Raw genomic sequence first — 22,309 nt, forward strand, 5'->3', positions numbered from 1 at the left:
TTTTTGAAGGTGTTTATTATTTACAGGTGATGGGGACGACCATGGGGACTCAGCTCGCCCTAAGTTACGCCAACCTCTACATGGGAGAATTTGAAACTAAGCGCATCGGGGGTGAAAAATTTGGAGCGGACCTTGTTCTCTATGGCCGTTATATAGATTATCTTTTTATTGTTTGGAAAGGTAGGCTACTTATTTTGTTTCACAATTTAATGTTAACATGTGTAATTTATAATTCACCCATACTTTTAATAAAGCCATAGATTTTCTAGATCTGAAACTAACCGCTAAGTGCTCCAAAACTGAGACATCCACTTTTAAGGATAAAGTGGATACCAACAATTTTCTTCATTATAATAGTGCTCATTATAAAGCTTGGAAAAAAGAGAATTACCTAAGAGTCAACTTAAAGACAAAACTGTTCATCTTTTACGGTGGTTGAGAAGCAAGCTGAAGAAATTATTTTCTAATTTCGAGAAAGGTGGTATCCAGAGGTTTATCTTCAAAAAACCCTGAATGAAGTCAACTCATTAGACAGGTACACACTGCTGTTTGCAAAATATGAGAAGACAGATGCTAAGGGGCCCTTTACAGATGTGACATCTCATTCTAGGTTTAATGAGGCCTCATATCAAATTAGGAAAATTATAATTCGGAATTATTCTATCTTACAATTAGGCCCTGTTTTATATCCATTACTTCCTGAGAAAACCAAAGTTATTTTCAAGTAAAAAATTGATTTATAGAACATATTAGCTCCTAGGTTTGTTTGTTTGTTTTTTTACAAAAAAAAATAAAGAAAGTTGATTCTATGGGGGGTATTCAATTGTTGCCGTTAACGCGCTAAAACAAAAAAAAACGAGCGCTCTAAAAATATTAGCGTTAATACGGTAATTACTCGCTACATTTCATCTCGCAGCTCCCTGAGCTGCGAGATGAAATTCAGCGAGTAAACTACCGTATTAACGGTATTTACGCGCATATTACCGTATTAACGCTAATATTTTTAGAGCGCTCGTTTTTTTTTGTTTTAGCGCGTTAAAAGCAACAATTGAATACCCCCCTAAGACAGATATTTGTCAAAATTGGTTATAAATGCCAGTATGTGGCCCTTTCAAATTTGTAAAAGTCAACTGTATTACATGTAGGTATATTAACAATGGTACCAAAGAATTTATATCTACGTCCAACAAGGAAATTCAGTATGGTAGGTTTCATTAACTACAACACATATTATGTAATATATATACTACAATGTAGTTCTTATGTTCAGTATATTGGAAAAACCACTAGATCTTTAAAAAGGAGGATCACTGAATACACACGCAACATTCTAATGAAATATCCATTACACAGTGTATACCGTCATTATGCCTCCATTCATAACGGAGATCCACCATGACTGTTTGTTGTTGGCCTAGACCATGTTAAAATTACTGATAGAGGAGGAGACAGATTTAGAAGTCTGGGTAGACAAGATGTATTTTGGATGCATCAGATTAATTCAATCCATCCAGGTGGTCTCAATGAAGTGATGGAGCTAAATAACATTTTTATAAAACTCCTTTTTGTCTTTTTTAATAAAAGTAATTGTAATTTTTCGATCTGACTGGTTGTCAGTAACTTAGACTCCAAATGAGAACATCAATATATGCAGTGACCTATGAAGGTAAATCGTCTCAGTGTGTACGCATGAATCGCCAGACTGATCGGACCTTCAGTTGTAGGTAGCACGTCAGTCGGAAAAATTCTTCCATGTGTACCCAGCTTATTAGAAACTGGAGGGGATAATACACAATTAGATAATCATCGTCATTGCTTATCTTGTTGCCAGTCCTAATGCAAAATATACTCCTTTATGATAAACGTATCTGCGTATGTGTCGACGTCTAATTGAGTCCCGTTTATGTAAACACACCCTTACTGTATGTTTGCCCCCCTTCTCTCCCCTGGTGTAGGGAGATAATTGTCAGCAATACCCTAAAATCTGCATACAGGCATAAGCATACAAATCTTTGGAGTTGGTTACTAATATTTAGCGTAGTCATCCCAAGGTTGCATCTTGAGTCGATCATGACATCTAATAGTGGAATAAACTCTTCAATCAGGTAGGTCACACTGTTGCCAAATCCCGTGGCCAATCTCAATGCAGCTGGGGTTTCCTGCCCTTTTAAATATAAAAAACTGCTTTACAATATTTATAAAGATATAACCCTTACAAAATACAGTGTACTATGAAGACAGCTTTAGACATCTTCCTTTATAATTGACATTGTGTAAATCTGTGCTTAATACTGTCAGGAGCCCCAATATCATGTCTGCCAGGGGAGGGCTGGGAAATTTTAGCCTATTAGTAACATTTTAAAGGAAAAAAATGTAGGTGACCCAGCCCAAGATAGCCCACTATGGGACCAGCCTGGAGAGCAGATGCCCCATTGCCTTCTAGCCCCAGCCAGCCCAATGTCTGAATGCTATTATGCATTGAGTTTCTGGCACATGATTGGCTGATTAGATATTTGCATTAACTAGAAGTGTTCAGGTATACCTAGTGTTTTCGTCTACAATGGTCAATAAAACAAGATACCTGGCCCTGGATGAGGTGCAAGTGAACAAGAGGACAGGAGTATAGGGAGGCCTGTCATTGTTGATGTTTATATGTTGTTGGTTTACGGTACTTGCCTGTTTCGGTGCAGGGATGTTGTGCTGATGGTAGTTCCTCACTATCCACAATCCCTCGATCTGCTGGATACAGGCCAACGTGGCCCACTCCAGAGGCAACCGGTCCAAAAAGGTGTTTGGTCCACAACTGGTCCTACCAAGTCGTGCCAGCTCTTCTATGTCTCAGATATGCAGCGGCAGATAGGTGCCACCGTATTGATTTGTTGGGTGATCTCCCATATGGCATTTCTTGCTTCAGCCATTAGCTGCCTGGTGGTATTCAGCATCTTTTCCACCACATTATTGAAAAATTCGGTCCCAGTGCTCAAACAAGCTATTAAAATTTAGAATGCTGCTCAAGTTCTGCTACATGGTTAAGGTGTGTATTCCTGTGCTCCTTTATGGGGGCTTACTAAATTTCCTGTACTAAAATATATGTAAATATGTATCTTGGTATCATGTATATTGCTGTATTTCTGTTATCATTGGATGATGCACCTTCATCTAATTTGCAATACGTCTTGGGAAACTCGGCGATAACCGCCTTAAATTACAGTGAAATGTATTAAATTAAAATGAAATAAGATATATATATATAATGGAACAATAAAAGTACTGTTTATTTCAAGCAAGAAATTTTCCGCATATGAATCACCTGAGGGTGTCTGTGTCACACATATATATATATATATATATATATATATATATATATATATATGTGACACAGACACCCTCAGGTGATTCATACGTGGAAAATTTCTTGCTTGAAATAAACAGTACTTTTATTGTTTATATATATATATATATATATATATATATATATATATATATATGTGTATATATTTATATATTAACACAATGTCAAGTGAATGAACATAAGAGAAATCTAAATAAAGTCAATATTTAGTCTGACCACCCTTTGCCTTCAAGAGAACATCAATTATTCTAGGTACACTTGCACACAGTTTTTGAAGGAACTCGGAAGGGAGGTTGTTCCAAACATCTTGGAGAACTAACAACGGATCTTCTGTGGATGTAGACTTTCTCAAATCCTTCTGTCTCTTCATGTAATCCCAGACATACTCGATGATGTTGAGATCAGGACTCTTTGGGGGCCATAAAATCACTTCCCGGACTCCTTGTTCTTTTTTACGATGAAGATAGTTCTTAATGACATTGGCTGTATGTTTGGGGTCGTTGTCCTGCTGCAGAATAAAGTTGAAGCCAATCAGACGCTTTCCTGATGGTATTGCATGATGGATAAGTACCTGCCTATATTTTTTTTAGCATTGAGGACATTATTATTCTTGACCAAATCCCCAACTCCATTTGATGAAATGCAGCCCCAAACTTGTGAAGAACCTCCACCTTGCTTTAATGTTGCCCGCAGACACTTATAATTGTAACTAGCAGCCTTTTAAACACAGCTGACAGGTGCCAGCACTAATCATTCTCAAAGCAGAACAGAAGACCCGGACAGGGCCTTATAAATGGAGCCCACCCTTCTCTCTCCATCTACAATCCCAGGTACCCTTTACTAGTTTTTTTTCCCTAATATAAACACTCCCCCTGAGGTTTTAGTACATGTAGGCTAGAACCCTGTGACTAATATATCTGTCTATAAACACTATGCCATTATATTTGTCACTATATATATATATATATATATATATATACTTATTTATTTTCATTTTGTAAGGAAAACAAACATGACATATAGGCCAAGAATGTAAGAAGCTCTAACATTGTGCATGCACTGTTTTAAAACTAGAAATCTTTAAAAAAAAAAAAAATCACTGTTTCATTATCCACATATGAAGAGGGTTTTGGCTTTGAAAATTTATTTTTCTTTTCTGTTAGTTACAATAAATGTTCCTAGAAGGTTTAAGAAAAATACATATTATATGAAACGATTAGACTCCGAAACATCATATTAATTAAATTCCAGATGACTGCCAATTGAAATAATCTAAGGATATTGCAATCTATTACATTTCACTTTTACAATGAATCATAGGCTACAAAAATCAAAAACAATAACTCCTGCAATTAAAATAAAAAAATATTTGTGAAAATTTAAAGGTGAAAGTCTATTCCATGGTATAAGGAACTCATCCAGGTTAAGAAACTTGTTGGCAAATAACCAAAATAATATTAAAATAATTAATAATAAAATTGTTAGAGATATTAATAAAAAAACTATAATGTCACATTATTATTTTTCTATAAAGCTATGGCAAAAATATTGTAAACTATAAAAGATGTTTTGATCCTTTGAATTGATGATGAATAGGGGACAGCTTCATCTTTACGGTTATCTTGCAATCACTAAATTTGTTGGGTCGTCCAAATAAGACAGCGTATTGTCGCAATGCTCCATCTACTAGTACCTCATTTTCAATATTTGGGAAACTAAGTGATCTTTTTTATTTTGTACTTTTTGTAAACTAGTTTCTTGGACAACAGTCGTTTCCTGGGCGGAGTCCAAAACCTCCTCAATAACAAACAATAATTTTAATTAAACAATTACAAAATAACAAAAGAAGACTCAAATAAAAGTTTGAAGGATGTCGTTGGGGTGCAAAAAAATGATATATTATGTCAAAAATCCTACAATTATATGATAATTAAAAAATAAGGGTACACATGTTTATACATGATTTTTTTTTTAAAAGGACACACTTCTTTATCATTTTAAATACCTCACAGCTAATTTAATTAAATACTGACACTACAAAAAAAAATACTTACTGCTTATTTTTACAATTGACAATATTTGGTATATTTGGTATATTTAGAAGCTGTCTTAAGGAAAACATTAAGTTTATCAAAAACCATCTTCAATAGAGCACTCTACAGTTCAATGACAATATAATCACAAAACAGTGGAGTCAATAGAACAATAGTGAGATTACTCTTTAGTTTTCTTTTTGAAGTCAAGTGTGGTGTCTGAGATTCCAATACAAGGTTACACACCCCTCGCTGATAAAACTAACCTCTTTAAACTAAAATTAATTTCAAATGTGTGAGTTGTGTCAGCTAACTTATTTCTAATTTCAATTAATATTATTGTAGATATATTTCTTACATTAAATACAAAATTGGTGTGTGTGTATATCATCATCATCATTTATTATATAGCACCACTAATTCCGCAGCGCTGTACAAAGACCTCACTCACATCAGTCCCTGCCCCATGCAACAATACTATAAGTATATACTCCCTGTCTTATACTATCATGTTTTACATATACACATAAAGGACCTCATTTAGAGTCGGACGCAAAGTCCGTTTAAGAAGTGTAGGAGTGGGAGTGTGCCGCAGCTTGGTAGGGTATTACGAGTGGCAAACAACCCCAGTTACATCCCACTCGTAATACCCTATCGAGCTGCCAGCAATTCCTGCAGCTAGCTAAAGCTTGCGCCACCTAATTCCTGCCGCACAGTTTTAGCCCTGTTTTGACGTGTGTTGTGTCTGCGCCTCACTGTGACTAGGACAGGGGCGGATCTAGAAAAGTATCCTACCCTGGGCGATTTAGGGGGGGCGATTATGGCCCCGCCCCCTTTTTGACTTCAAGGCTGCCGACGGCTGCACAATATGTGCAGGTCCGCTCGGCAGTTGACAATGTGCTGCCCGACTGCTCTGATTGTGTTTTTAAACACAATCAGAGCAGCCGGGCAGCACACTGTCACTGCAGAACGGACCTGCACATAGTGTGCAGCCGCCGGCAGCAAGCCCCACCCCCCTGGATCCGCCACTGGACTAGGATGTATTTACATGGTCACGCCTCACAAATCCGTGTTCCTCCCATTCTCTCGTAGTGAGACGCAAGCTGTCGCAAGTGTTAATAGCGTCCAAGATGCAGGCGGATTTGGTGCTTTCTGCACATTGCATGGTAGTGTTTTTTTGCTGGGATGCGCCTAAAATGGACTTTGCATCCGACTCTAAATGAGGTCCAAAATGTCTATATATCAAAGATATAAATAGTAAATTCACACTTGTTTATCAATGCATGCTAAACCGGCCGGCTCTATTAGTTATTATACTATTGATAGTCAGCTTATATATATATATATAAGCTGACTATATATATATATATATATATATATATATATATATATACACATAATTAGAATAATATTTAATATTATAGATCATTCTTATATTTATTTAGAGAATTGGAATTTTGGACATTTTGAGATTGAATAAAAACCACTACTGGCGTTAATTTTACCTTTTTAATATCAAGATGCGTTATCATTTTTATTTTTGTTCATGATAAAGATAGGTCGTATCAGCAAGTAGCTATTATTTATTTTTTACCTATATATTTACATTACCAATACACAAGATGGTAAATTTGACTTTGCCTTACATTTTGGTCCTGCCTATCTTGCGGAAGATTGTACAGAATTTCAGTTTATGTGAAATCCAAAAACAATAAATTTGGTAAGTAAACTATATAAATATAAATATTAAATCCCAAAAAATGCTTGTGAGAATTCAAAGGTGAAATTTTACTGGATGGTACAAGGTACACATCCAGGCTAAGAACTTGTTGGAAAATAACCAAAATAATATTAAAATAATTATTAAAAAAATTGTTATAGATCTTAATTTAAAGAAAAACTATAGATAGTGGCTCATTATTATTTTTCTATAAAGCTATGGTAAAAAAAATTGTCAACTATACAAAGATGTATTATTGCAACAAATTGACTGCCGTCATGGAAGATGAGTTAAATTTGGATTTTTTGCAAATTATGGTGACTAGTACAACAAAAAAATAAAAAAAAGCAAAAAAAACCAAACCATTAACATGATTTTATATAAATATAATCAGAAGATAGCATAAAGGATTAAAACATGACAATATTTTTAATAAAGTTATTATTAATGTCATTTTTACCAGCAGTAGAGAGATTTTTATCTTTCTCAGTGGACTGAATGTTGACCCCTTAACTTATTCAAAAGCAAAATACAAGTTAGTTGTGAACTATATCTAAGGCTAGGTACACACTGAAGAATTTTCCGACCGATGTGTTATCTCAAACGATTGAATCTACGTCTGAAGGTCCGATCAGTCTGGCGATTCATCCATACACACTGACACAATTTACCTTCAGATTTGTGCTCTTCATCTGGTCCTCTTGTCTTCAAAGAATGACAGCACAATATTCATTCATTCATTATTGTCACATTGTCACACTGATTAAAACTGCCTTGTTATAGCTATCCACATGTCCTAACAAATTTCGTTAGCTTCTTTGACTCTGAAATGGAACAGTCTACCTCAGAACGAACAAATTAATTATTCCTTCTACAGCACTCTCTACAATTATTCACCGGGACATTCAATGATAGCATCGGCTGAAAAAAACCTGACTCTGTCAGTGGCGCACGCAGGGGGGGTTTCTGAGTCTCCAGAACCCCCCCCCCGCGCTAACTTAGTGCCCACCATAGCGGCACTGTCCTATACAGCAGCCGCGGCGCTGTCAAAGAAGCGTCCGCGGAGGTGTATGTCTGCTGATTTGCCCGATTATTAGACGAAAATGCTTCAGCCTAAGGGATGAATTTTTACATTGTGCATAATATAATCCTACCAGAGCAGACAGGAGCTGATTCAGCAGAAGTATCAATACCACCAGATATCTCTCAATAGACCATCTACTTGTACCGCATTTTCAATATTTGAGAAACGAGATGATCTTTTTCTTTTTGTACTTTTTGTGAACTACTTACTTGGACATCAGCTGTCTCCTGGACGGAGTCCAAAACTTCCTCGCCCCTACTGGAGTATGAAGCCATATCTATAAATAATTAAAAAATAATCTATTGCATTTTCAATAATGGACAATTTTAATAAAACAATTGCACAATAACAAAACAAGACTGAAATAAAAGTTTAAAGTATGTCATTGCGGTGCAAACAAATTATTTATTATTTTAAAAATCCTACAATTATATGATAATTAAAAAATAAGGGAAAACATGGTTATACATGATTATTTGTTTTTAAAATAAATGACACTTACTTCTTTAGAATTTCAAATACTTAAAGGATAATTGAATGAAATACTGACACTACAAAAAAAATGAGGTCCTATTTTTGTTTTCCAATTGACAATACTTGGTATATTTAGAAGCTGTCTTAAGCAACACACAGTAAGTTTATCAATAAACATTTTAAATAGAGCACTCTACAGTTCAATGACAATATAATCACAAAACAGTGGATTCAACAGATCAATAGTGAGATTTTCTTTCGTTTACTATTGGATGTCAAGTGTGTGGTGCCTGATTTTCCAAAACAAGGCTGAACACCCCCCCCCCCCCACTGATAACACTAACTAAAATAAGATAAAATAAAGTTTTAAAATATAATTGGTGCTATTATAAAAATACTCTAATATCAAATAATATTGTCATATATATACTTCTCACATTAAATACAAAGTTGGTGGGTATATTATATATATATATATATATATATATATATATATATATATATATATATATATATAAATATATACTGTAAGAGGATGGTGCTATTGTAATATATATATATATATATATATATATATACTACTTACTATATTACACTACTTACTATACTATTGTTAGACAGCTTTTTTTTTGTTTTGTTTTATTTTAAAGTAGATGCAACTATGTAACATATATAGTTTCTATTACCACCGGGAAAAATATCAAGTACAAATGATTTCAAATGACCCATTTTCTGCTTTAAATTGTGTGACTGTATTTTCCCAGCTTCGTCCTCAGAAACAGAATCATTACCTGTGAACCTTTACTCTTTTTTTATTATGTAATGAGTGTAATAGATAAGGCAATAATGACTGTAATAATACAGAAAGCTACAGCACTGAGTACCTGAGGGTCTCTCTAAACGTTGATGCATTGTGATTTACATGTATACATAGTGTGTAATTGCAAGACTGTTTTTTCATGCTATACCAATTATGCATTTGATCAGGGGCTGGCTGGGCTGGGGTGCAGCCCCCCTTCCTCCTTCCACCCGTGGTCTGGTCCCATAATGGGCTATCTTGGGCTGGGTCATTGGGCCATCTGCATTTTTTTCCTTTAAAATCTTCCTAATAGGCTGCTGGGCCGAGTCTTGGCCCCTGCCCTCCCCTGCATTGGATCCAGTGAAAGTTACACATTTTTTCTGCAAGCTGATTGGATGAAAGATCTCCATTGTTGGGTATATAAGATGTGCTTAAACCAACTGTACAGTAGGCAGGTAACATTGTCTATACATAAACCATGGATTACACTCTCACCACTGTGCTGCTGCTGAGTATTTTGCAGGTGACAACAGGGGCACCGCTGGGGGTAAGTCACCTTCTCCTCGTTCAGTTTTATATTTCTGCAATACTGCTACTATGCTTACTTATTGTTCAGAAACATTGCAACTTTTGTATATCTTGAAACACAGATAACGTAGTGAAAATAGTTCAACACTATCAAATAACTGTGTGTGTGTCTGTCTGTCAGTGTCTGTCTGTCTGTCTGTGTTATAGAATTTAGACTGTAAGCCCCAATGGGGGCAGGGACTGATGTGAATGAGTTCTCTGTACAGAGCTGCGGAATTAGTGGCCCTCTATAAATAAATGGTGATGCTGATGATGATGAAATAACTTATTAGTCTTTGTATCGAAATTGACTTCAACACAGTGATATACACCAGTTATATGAAAATAAGTTTGTATAATTTAAATTATAATCTATATGCTTCCGCAAGTCTTTCCCTCCATAACCACTGATAACAACTGAGCACTAATGTGTGTGTGTGTGTGTATATATATATATATATATATATATATATATAATATACATATATATCCACACATGCAACAGAGCTTAATTGACTTACATGGTGTAAACAATAGCAGCCGTATCTAATGTTTTTATAATGCAGTTTAAATTAAAACAAACCTTCGATTTGTCACAATGGGTTACAGAGACTGACTGATATATACTTCAGCATATACATTCCTAATATACTGTTTTATTTGTCTTTCAGGGTAACTGGGATGAACAGCAGGGTAGGTGACCAAATGTCCACATAGTATCTGTAATGAAGAAGTTATTTTTACTGCAAAATGTTGAAATCATATTCCTCTGATTTATTATGTACTGTCCTTATATACAGCAATTACTGTCAATCAAGCTCATAATCAAACTGTAGAGGCTGCACTAGAACCCTAGGGACTGTGTCCTCATCATTTCTCCTTACACAGTAAAATGTTTCTATATAAATGTATTAATCTTTTCAGAGGAATGCAGATTTTTTTCTACGAGCATTTTAGACATTACATTGATGTGTTTTATACCTGTTACAATAAACTGGATTGATGTTGTCCATTTATTTTCATGCTCCACACATAACCTTTCAACAAGCAGATCACTCACCTCCAAACATACAACCATTGCCCAGACTGTGCACTACTGCAGGCTGGGCTCCTGCAGCTTTTGTTTCAAGGGATGCCCAAATATATGAGAGCATGGGGGCGGGGGGCATCATTTCACATCATTTTTCATCATACCCAACTTAATACAGTTACATTGGATTGAACCTAAACATTGATTGTTCATTTGGCTAATGGTCGATACACCATGTTAGAGCAGCTGTACTCAGTACTGCAATATATCCTCTGATTTCTGCATTTGCTGCTGTGATTTGCCAAGAGAAACAAGCACTTATCAGCCAATCACAGGCATGGATTGTGTAAAGAGAAATACTCATTGCTGACCCCATGACTAATAAGGATTGGCTGGGTAGGAATAGCTGAAATAAGGATGACGTGTGCTCAGCCCTCTCACAAAAGTGACCATTTCTATGTTCTTGTTTCACCATGAAATGCTTTTGGGCTGAATATACATTGTCTGTGCTCAGGATCTGGGGGTATATTTACTAAACTGCGGGGGTTTGAAAAAGTGGAGATGTTGCCTATAGCAACCAATCAGATTCTAGCTGTCATTTTATAGCATGCACTAAGTAAATGATAACTAGTATCTGATTGGTTGCTATAGCCAACATCTCCACTTTTTCAAACCCCCGCAGTTTAGCAAATATACTCCTAGGATTTTCCTCAGAGTAAGAAAACAATAGGTTTTATGGACAATGAAAAACATTGTAGATATTAGGCAGTCATGCACATTACAATGTCACCAGTCATTGCAGCTTTTTATATATATATATATATATATATATATATATATATATATATATATATATATATATATGTTTTTATCCTATACAGGTAACCCGTTGACCCATCACGGAGATATCTACGTTAAACTGGGGCGCAGCGCCATCTCCTGCACAAACTGTTTGTGGCTCAAGTCCAGTACGGATGTGGTGACTGTACCATACGTTATCGCTTCAGATTACAGTGAGTAAAGACTACTCCTATGTCATGCAGATTGTGGGCTAATAACATTACTGACTTATTGCACAGTAAAAAAGCCCTCCATTTTACATCCCCTAATATACCATTTCCTGGGGGTAAATTTATCAAGCTGTGGGGTTTAAAAAGTGGAGATGTTGCCTATAGCCACCAATCAGATTCTAGCTGTCATTTTGAAAAATGTACTAAATAAATGACAGCTAGAATCTGATTGGTTGCTATAGGCAACGTCTCCACTTTTTCAAACCCGCAGTTTAGTGAATATTCCCCATTGAAATGATTTTGGAACATGACCAATAGAATTTATATGGAAATCAGGTGCCTTTTGTCCTATATCTTGTTATCATCATCGCCATCATCATCACCATTTATTTATATAGCGCCGCTAATTCCGCAGCGCTGTACAGAGAACTCACTCACATCAGTCCCTACCCCATTGGAGCTTACAGTCTAATTCCCCTAACATACATACACACAGACTAGGGTCAATTTTGATAGCAGCCAATTAACCTACAAGTATGTTTTTGGAGTGTGGGAGGAAACCGGAGCACCCGGAGGAAACCCACGCAAACACGGGGAGAACATACAAACTCCACACAGATAAGGCCATGGTTGGGAATTGAACTCATGACCCCAGTGCTGTGAGGCAGAAGTGCTAACCACTTAGCCACCATGCTGCCCCACATCTTGTCATTTATCTTCCACTATACCATGTTGGTGTTTTGTATCTTTCTGATTGTTGTGTAACTATAGGCTGGTACTTGTAGTTCCGCAACGGGTTGAGAGCCACTGGTTGCCTAAGCCTGCTGTATACTGATTCATATATAGCTGAGGAGTTACATGGTTCTAATCTGTTACATTTTATTTAATTGATATATGGGGGTTTAGATGCCTTTTCTAAAAAAAAAACAATTATAAAAATAAGTTCTAACAAATGTGTCTCTACAGACTACAATGTGTACGGACATTGGTTGGTACACTATATATCTAATTGGTAAATAAAACTAGGAAGTTAGAATGGTGGTTTTTAATACTCTAAATCGACAGGGCAAATTCTTGTTTGATCTTTTTAAATATCCCATTGTTGGGGAGAGAAGTCTTGTTACATCAAACCGCTCAATTCACGTTGAATAGCAAAAAAGAAATGTTAAACTGCTTGTGTGTGATTTTTACACTCCTTTATTTCAGCTGCCGACGAGAGAGAGCTGATCATTAAATCCATGGAAGAACTGATGACTATGAGTTGTATTCGGTTTGTTGAGCGTGAAACAGAGACCGATTATATAGACATCTTTTCAGAAAGCAGGTAAGTCCTAGCACAAGATCCTAGTACTACAGAGACCATTTATTACTTCTTATTAATGCAAAAAAATACAATCTCTGCAATAAAATTGATAATGTGATGAATCTTTAAATTTAGATTTTCACTGACTACCAGGCTTGCATTTGCTATTAAATTTACCCCAGGATCTACTGTTGGGATCCGTCCATAGGGATTTTCTGGATTACTTCTCACATGGAAAATGTGGAGATATGTTTACCATAAAACCTGACATTCATATTATTTGCACTAGTGGGCTTACGGGGAGAGAAGTTGCACCTGCCTGGCATCCCAACGAGTTTGCAAAATATTCTCCCAAAAATGGATAAGAAATTTCAAAATGACAATAGCTGCAGTACCACGTATGACCACCAGGACAAGCCTGTTCACACAGTATAATTATTGTACAATGCATTTTGTAGGCCACCCTAGACTAAACGTCATATATAACATACTTGTAGGTAGATTAAATGATGCATATATCAAAATGTGAAAATCAGGGGTGAAAAATGAGAAAATCCAGTGTATAAAATGTTTGTATGCTTTATTTTCAAATCAACAGAAGTCTCTAATAAATAGATTTCCTGATGTGTCTTACGTGCTCCAGCACAACACTGTAGGATGCAAAACATTTTACTTGTTTGGCAGCACCCTGACAATGAGAATCATGTTGATAAAACAGTGCACTTGTCACGACACACAATGGAGGCAGACATTTTGTAGACCAGAGTTAATATTTATGAAAATGCAGCTTATCGATCTATTAGAAGCTAGAGCTATAACTGAGGCATAAGGCACTTTGAGCCTCATGCCTCAGGGATGTCACCAGCTCTTAGTGAGCTGACAGGCTGAATATTGGTTCAGTCCACATAGTAAATGCATACTTACCAACTTTTGAAAGTTGGCTTCCGGGAGCCTGCCGGGGTAGGTGGGCGTGATGGGGGGCGGGGCTCCAAATTTTGGCCCTGCCCCAGTGGCCGAACGCCGCGATTCACCAGGAATCTGCCCACTTCACTAGGGACTCTGCCACACTCTCCCTGGGGTCCTTGAGACTCTCGCGAAATGCGGGAGTCTCCCGGACATTCCAGGAGAGTTGGCAAGTATGAGTAAATGTCTGTTTCCTCTGTGTATAAAATAATCTGACTCTTTTCCTTTAGCTGCTGGTCAGTGGTGGGAAGATCAAGAGGAAAACAGAAGCTGTCTCTGGCCAGTCAGAACTGCATGGTCCATGGTGTTATCCAGCATGAGCTTATGCATGCCCTCGGGTTCGTACATGAGATAAACAGAAGTGACCGGGACAATTACATAATCGTCCTAGAGGAAAACATCATACCAGGTGACGTGACAAAATGTTATTTAATATAGTTTGTTCTTTTTTTCATTTTTAAGTTACATTACAATGCCCTGGTATATTGTTTAAAATGCATGCTGATATGCTATTACAGATAGGTGTCTCTGTCTCTGATTAAATGTATTGTTTTAACTTATTACTGAGATTAAGGGGTATATTTATTAAACTGCGGGTTTGAAAAAGTGGATCTGTTGCCTATAGCAACCAATCAGATTCTAGCTTTCATTTTGTAGAATGTACTAAATAAATGATAACTAGAATCTGATTGGTTGCTATAGGCAACATCTCCACTTGTTCAAACCCGCAGTTTAGTAAATCTAGCCCTAAGTGTTTCAGGTTGCCCATAATTAGTGTAGAAGATATTAGGAATCATCAATAGGCTTAAAAAGATTTACAGCTCTGTATCAAATAGGGGGACAAAATTGACCTGTAACAGATGGGAAAGTCAAGATCACCAGGGGGAAAATGAATTGCAGTGAGGCCAGCGCCTCATTTTATGGGCGGCGCTGGTAATGTGTGTGGTAGTGTCACCGGGTGGGTGTCCCTACACGATGACGAGGGGGGCAGCATTATCGTTGGGGGTGGGGTCAACCATGCAATGCGTCAGCACCAGTGTCGGTCTACAAAGCCTATGGCTTCCCGCCCTGTAGGCGGCCATTTTGGAGTGGACCAGTTAGGTAGGAAGGAGTTCCTGTGAGACAGTGAGTGACTACAAGCCTATAGTGGAGGAATCCCTGAGAACTGGGATGTGAAATGCCTGAAAATATTCTGGAAGTGTTTCCTAAGCAGTTATTCTGAGCTTCAGTAGAGGGATGAAGGGAGGTCCCTGCATAGTGGTGAATCATTCTGTACAGCCCCCTTGGAAAGTACCACCATACTGGGGGTCGCTGCATGAAAGTAGGGTGGCTAAAAGTTTTAAAGGAGGGTCCCTGATGGGGGGATGGTGTGCACGAGCGTAGTACAAGAACCTCTGCACCATGCCTACCGTTCGTCTTTGTACATGATTAGCTGTGACTGCTGCTGTATATTACTTGAACCTATAACACCGGGTACCTGAATTGCCAGAATTGTTTTACTGTTGCTAAGTGTGTGCTGGAGGAATATGTTTTTTTCCATGTACATATACACCTTACAACCGTTATGATTAGCGTGCTGGAGGAAGAGGAGTGAGATAAAATTACGATTTGTTTTGAACTGAGGTGGCCTGGCACACAATTTTTATGTCCATTTACACTGCACTGCCACTAGTGGGCACTCTACTGTAACTGTGATTACATCCCTGAGTATTCAGGGGACCCCCTGCTGGTGGATGCCCTACCCACCCCATAGCGGCTGCAGCAGAGGAGGGTCGACAGCAAGCAGGGTAACATGCAATAACCGGATGCCCGCACAACACAACACAGGTACCGGAGGGGTTTCACAGACTAACAGAGAGGAAAGTTGTTCTGTGAGAGATTTATTGTAGGATGCTGCAGTGATAAATATTTTTGATATTCTATTGCTCTCCATGCAGAAATATTCTACAGGACTGCACCGAATAGATCCAAAACTTAAGGTTACATGTGTCAATTGTGACCATCATATTGTTATAGGCCTCCATAGGACGTATGAGCAATTAAGCCTCTAGAATAAATAATAAGGATACTACATCACGAGGTTCTGTGACCTTATATAGAGTTGCCAACTCCAAGGTCACCTCTGATGTGCCTATGTTCTGCACTTTGAGTGTTGTCTATGAATTACCTATAACAATGAACTGTTATATTACTTACAATTGTTAATAGATATATTTACATAATTTGCACATCTTTAACCTTTGAATCTTTTTTTCCTTCACATAGAACTTGCTTTATGTGGGTTTTGTTTCAGACACTTGCCTTCTATGTAATGATTAGTGTAATTATTAATAAAGTATCTGTGTCTCATCTACCAGGTGACACAGATCTATTCAGTATAGACAACACCAACAACCTTGGTCTCCCGTATGATTACGATTCTGTGATGCATTACAGCAGGTATGTTGGAGATGTGTCATTTTAACTGCAGTTTTATTTGGCTTTATATAATTAATACATTTTTCTTACAGGTACCGTAGCAATAGTGTAAATCCTTATAAAGGACAAACAAGCCCAAAATGTGACATTTAGATGTATGGTTTATGGAGTTCATTCCTACCCCGGAATTGCACTGTATATGTGTCATTGTATAGATTATCCCTCTGCATTTCAAACATCACATTTCACACAATGCAGTCTTACTAAGCAAGGCTAAAAAGCTCAAACATAAACTTAAGGCATACCCCATTCTTGTAGTGCCATCATTGGTCAGGCCACAAATCCATTCAGTGCATTTTTGTTACCTAGGAGAATGCAAGGTAATCACTCACATATCATCATCATCATCATTTATTTATATAGCGCCAGCAAATTCCGTAGCACTTTACAATTGGGAACAAACATTAATAAAAGAATACTGGGTAATACATACAGACAGAGAGGTAAGAGAACCCTGCTCGCAAGCTTACAATCTATAGGACAATGGGAGTTTGAAACACAAGGGTATGTGCTACATCATATTGCACATTGGACCAGCTAGAATGCAAAGGTAAAAGTACTGATTGGGCTGTGTGTGTACCAATGTTGGTCAGAGGGTTGTTGTCTTGTGTTAGCTGTGTAGAGGGTGGTAATAGGGGAGATTAAGATGGTGGTTGAGGAATATCATAACCTTGTCTGAAGAGGTGGGTTTTCAGAGAACGCTTGAAGGTTTGGAGACTAGAGGAAAGTCTTACTGTGCGAGGGAGGGAATTCCACAAAGTGGGTGCAGCCCGAAAAAAGTCCTGTAACCAAGAATGGGAGGATGTGATGAGAGTGGAAGAGAGACGTAGATCTTGTGCAGAACGGAGGTGTCGAGTAGGGAGATATTTTGAGACAAGTGAGGAAATGTATGTCAGTGCAATTTTGTTGACGGCCTTGTATGTTAGAAGAAGAATTTTATATTGGATTCGTTGAAATACAGACAACCAATGTAGAGACTGACAGAGTGGCTCAGCAGAGGAAGAACAGTTTGCAAGGAAAATCAATCTAGCCGCTGCATGCATAATAGATTGTAGGGGTTCAAGTCTGACTTTGGGAAGACCAACAAGGAGGGAATTGCAATAGTCGATGCGGGAGATGATGAGTGCATGAATTAATGTTTTTGCAGTGTCTTGTGTGAGATATGTGCGTATTCTGGAAATGTTCTTTAGATGTATGTAACATGATTTAGATAAGCTGTGTTGAGTGTATTAGGCTTTTTTAAACATCTCGAAACATATCAGCTTTTAGCAAAATGAAATTCTCCTACTAATCTGCAGTTTTATTTAAATATAAGAACTTCAGATTCTCTAGGGATATTTTTTAGCCCTGCAAAATGCAGTATTTAATAGATATAAGTGTTCAGCATGTGCTCTTCTCTCTACATAACAAATAATCAACTAAGATATGTTGATAAGTGTGGACTAATAGGACAGCCAGAATGGCTATTCTGGCATATACCAGAAGGCCTGCTGTGCCTATTAGTATTACTGGGCTGTTCCGGGTTCCAAAACTTACTTTTCATTTTCTTAAGTCAGCTTCCCATCCCTGCTATCAAGGAAACAGTCATGAGCTGAAGCCAATGCACGGCCTGATACCAGCCTGTTGGCACTGGCAGCAATAGTGAGACACTCAGGGCTAGATGTACTAAACTGCGGGTTTGAAAAAGTGGAGATATTGCCTATAGCAACCAATCAGAGTCTAGCTGTCATTCTGTAGCATGCACTAAGTAAATAATAACTAGAATCTGATTGGTTGCTATAGGCAACACCTCAACTTTTTCAAACCCGCCGTTTAGTAAATATACCCCTCGGTGAATGATAGACTGCTTTAGGCTAAGCAAAAGATTTTGACCGGTCACGAACAGGATTCGGAGCTGGTGAGCTTTGTATGCCAGGGTTGGTAGCTTTTTAGTCCCAGTCCCAAACAGATCGGTCGGTAAAAAGAACGGTACCCAATGTTGGTGCATTAATTGGAAGTATTGTTATATTTCAACAGATATGCGTTCACCAGCAATGGAAAAGAAACTATAGTCCCGAAACTAAACACATCAGTGGTGCTCGGACAGAGGTTTGGAGTCAGCACTCTGGATGTGGCCAAACTAAACAAACTATATGACTGCAGTAAGTAGAGTACACACTGATATATAGGTGCTCACAGAAACAGAAGTACAATCGGTGTGAGGTTACTATGACTTCATTCATGTAATGTAATATTATTACAAAATGTAATTGTAAAATGTATGTTATAGAGAATGATGGGAGATAAACTATGTTTTACATTTTATCTGTTTCAGATCTGTGCAGAACTCTGTTGGATGGAACCAGTGGAGCCCTAACGTCTACTAACTACCCTTCTCCATATCCCAGTGACTCTAGTTGCCTGTATTTGATCCGGGTGAACGAAAACCAGGTGAGTCAGACTCAGACCCCATTATGTCCAGGATGACTACCCGAATTTTAGTATTCTGTTTTGCACATAAGTTAAATACTGACTGTTTTTTCATGTAGCACACAAATGCTTATTTGTACACTGAAATTTAAAGTTGATATTTGTGTGCTACATGAAAAAACAGTCAGTATTTAACTTATGTGCAAAACAAAATACTAATTTGCACCCCTTGCATTGTAACATGGTTTTTGTCCAGGAGACTGAAATAAGAAGTTTCTCAAGTTAAGATCCTTAATGAATCAGGCCCCAGATCAGGAAGTTACTAGAATAAAAGGAATATATAATAATATATGGCAACGGTATCATGTTATTATTATTATATAATAAGTCCGTGCAAGGCTCGGTATTATGTTACAGATGCAGGAAATCTAGTGAATGGTGTGACTTTAGTGATGGAGTTTGGAGAGGAAGGGTCCCCTTCACATTTTTCTATGTACCCATTGTCTTGTTACACCCCTGCAGTACTATAACTAGATGAATTGTATAGGTGTTTAAAATGACCCTGTTTTTTTCACTACTGTCCAAATATACAGCACCACTTGTTTTGTGTGCTGGGTCTATATAAAACAATATCATTATGTTCTGTTCATTAGAAAAACAATATATTTCTAGTATACAACATAAATGCCATTCATTATTTTCTTGTTAATGATATTACCAGGGTATAGGAAAGTGACTGTATTGCTTCTCCCATGGCAGGTTTCCCTGGTGTTTCAAGATTTTGACATGCAGAGCTCTACGGACTGTACTTCAGACTACCTCCGGGTTTATGACGGGCCCAACACATCGTCGCCGGTGCTCCTGGACAAAGTTTGTGGAAATGAGCTGCCTCCATCTCTAGTGTCATCAACAAATACAATGTTGTTGGAGTTTGTCAGTGGTGAGGGAGGGGCTGGTACTGGCTTCAAGGCTTCCTATAGCCAAGGTAAGTCTACTGCATGTTTAGGAGTCAATTCTGCTCAACAGATTCCTCCATCTGTCCATAAATACTCAGTAAACGTATCAGTCTACTTGGAAACGTATCTATAATTAAGAACAACCTTATATAACTATTGTCCTTAATATTTTACCTCTATATCACATGTGAGGAGTTTGTATGTTCTCCCCGTGTTTGGGTGGGTTTCCTCCGGGTGCTCCGGTTTCCTCCCACATTCCAAAAAAACATACTGGTAGGTTAATTGGCTGCTATCATATTGACCCTAGTCTGTATGTCTGTCTGTGTGTGAGTGAGTGTGTGTTAGGGAATTTGGACTGTATTAGAATACTGCTATATTTTCAGAAGTAATCTAGATGCTCTGGTCTGGTTTGGCAGAAGAATGACTTGTTATGTGGGACTGGTCAGTATATAGCTGCTATGTATGAATAAAACTCCATATATTTTTTTTTTTTGCAGTTCCAGAAAACTAAAATAATGAAGAAAGCACGGAGAACCACAATTTCTTCATTAATCCTTATTTGGAGGATATTAATCCTTGAATCTATGAACCATTCCGTGTTTGTTATAATGTCCTGGGAGTTTATTTTGATGCTTTTATCCTGTTTAGAGATATAACCCCTTTTTGTGTTCCTAGTTCTGGTTTTAATAAAATAGTTTTATTTGGTAGCTCATAGTTTATTAATAAATTAATATCTTGTGTGACGTTACTGGAAATTGGAAATGTTAATAAGATTGTGTGACAAATGGAAGAGAGACTAGCACTGGCATTAAAGTACAACAGTGGTCTGAATAAGTAAAGCACTGGAGAAAGAGCAGCTAGAATGCTTGATACCACCGTAATGTGGGGTCTTGTAAGAAGCCAGGGTAAAGGGGGGGGTGAGATTCCTAGTGCATGGAGGTGCCAGGGGGCATGGAGTGCCCCGTCTGATTGGTTGTGATATATACAGTTATGACTGGAGCTGACGTACGCAATGCTGTTTCTTTGTCACCTTTTAGTAACATAGTAACATAGTAACATAGTTGATGAGGTTGAAAAAAAGACACCAGTCCATCAAGTTCAACCTATTTTGGATCTCCTGCGATCTTGCACTTATATTTGAAATTAATCCAGAGTAAGCAACCGCCCATCTGTTTCAATTTTGAAAATCCCCCCAGACTCAATATTGCAATCCAATTTTTACCCTATATCCACTACTATCCTTTATTTTAAATTAACGGTCGTATCCCTGGATACACCTTTCCGCTAAAAATTTGTCTAACCCTTTTTAAACATATCTATTGAATCTGCCATCACAACCTTCCCTGGCAATAAATTCCATATCTTGACTGCCCTTACTGTAAAGAACCCCTTCCTTTGCTGGTTGTGAAATTTCCTCTCCTCTAACCTTAGGGGATGACCACCTGTCCTGTGTATGGTCCTTGGGGTAAAAAGTTCCCATGAAAGCTCTCTGTATTGACCCCTAATATATTTGTACATAGTAATCATACCTCTTCTTAGACGCCTCTTTTCTAAAGTAAACATGCCTAAACTGGCTAACCTTTCCTCATAACTTAATGACTCCATACCCTTTATCAATTTTGTCGCCCTTCTCTGAACCCTTTCTAGTTCCAAATTATCTTTTTTATAGAGTGGTGCCCAGAACTGTACTGTATATTAAAGATGAGGTCTTACCAACGATTTATACAGTGATTTTAAAATAAAGCTGTGATCACTTTTTCCACAAACAAATCTCATGTCTTTATTTAAAGGAAAGGGGGAGTGGGTAGTAAGAAAGGGGGGTATCAACCGTTAGGGAGTTTATAGATGTCATAGGTAATTTTAAAATCATTTACAAACATTGGTTTGTAGAACACTTCCTGATTAAAACAATAGATTGCCATCGTCATCATCATCATCGTGATGAATGTATTCTCTAGTTCTGCTAAGATGGAGAGATCTTCTGTCACAAGCTATTGCTTGGTAAACCCAACGGCATATAACCATTTTATGACTATTTAAGTAACATGGACACTGTTCCATTGGAATCTATGGCTGTTTTTTAAATTTATAATCGGCCATGTAAGCACTATACTGCACTTGTGGGAAGAAA

The 22,309-nt window shown here is 37.5% G+C and overlaps 1 protein-coding gene across 1 annotated transcript; it reads left to right on the forward strand.

Moving 5' to 3' along the window:
- Positions 1-41: 41 nt before the first annotated feature.
- Positions 42-20,986, forward strand: LOC142104141 (embryonic protein UVS.2-like). The gene is made up of 9 exons (XM_075188645.1): positions 42-180; positions 11,941-12,072; positions 13,276-13,393; positions 14,566-14,744; positions 16,693-16,774; positions 18,830-18,954; positions 19,128-19,243; positions 19,982-20,207; positions 20,676-20,986. Exons 1-9 carry the CDS (start codon positions 42-44, stop codon positions 20,687-20,689), a joined length of 1,131 nt encoding a protein of 376 aa, XP_075044746.1. The 3' UTR covers positions 20,690-20,986.
- Positions 20,987-22,309: the final 1,323 nt, after the last annotated feature.

The sequence above is a fragment of the Mixophyes fleayi genome, chromosome 10 (assembly GCF_038048845.1).
Source record: "Mixophyes fleayi isolate aMixFle1 chromosome 10, aMixFle1.hap1, whole genome shotgun sequence".
Taxonomy (NCBI): Eukaryota; Metazoa; Chordata; class Amphibia; order Anura; family Limnodynastidae; genus Mixophyes; species Mixophyes fleayi.

What these genes read in the sequence shown, in the direction of transcription:
- LOC142104141 (XM_075188645.1), top strand. Translation starts at nt 42, where the DNA reads ATGGGGACTCAGCTCGCCCTAAGTTACGCCAACCTCTACATGGGAGAA. An exon ending in TCTGTGATGCATTACAGCAG is followed by an intron (nt 16,775 to 18,829) that starts GTATGTTGGAGA and finishes ATATTTCAACAG; the next exon opens with ATATGCGTTCACCAGCAATG. An exon ending in TCCGGGTGAACGAAAACCAG is followed by an intron (nt 19,244 to 19,981) that starts GTGAGTCAGACT and finishes CTCCCATGGCAG; the next exon opens with GTTTCCCTGGTGTTTCAAGA.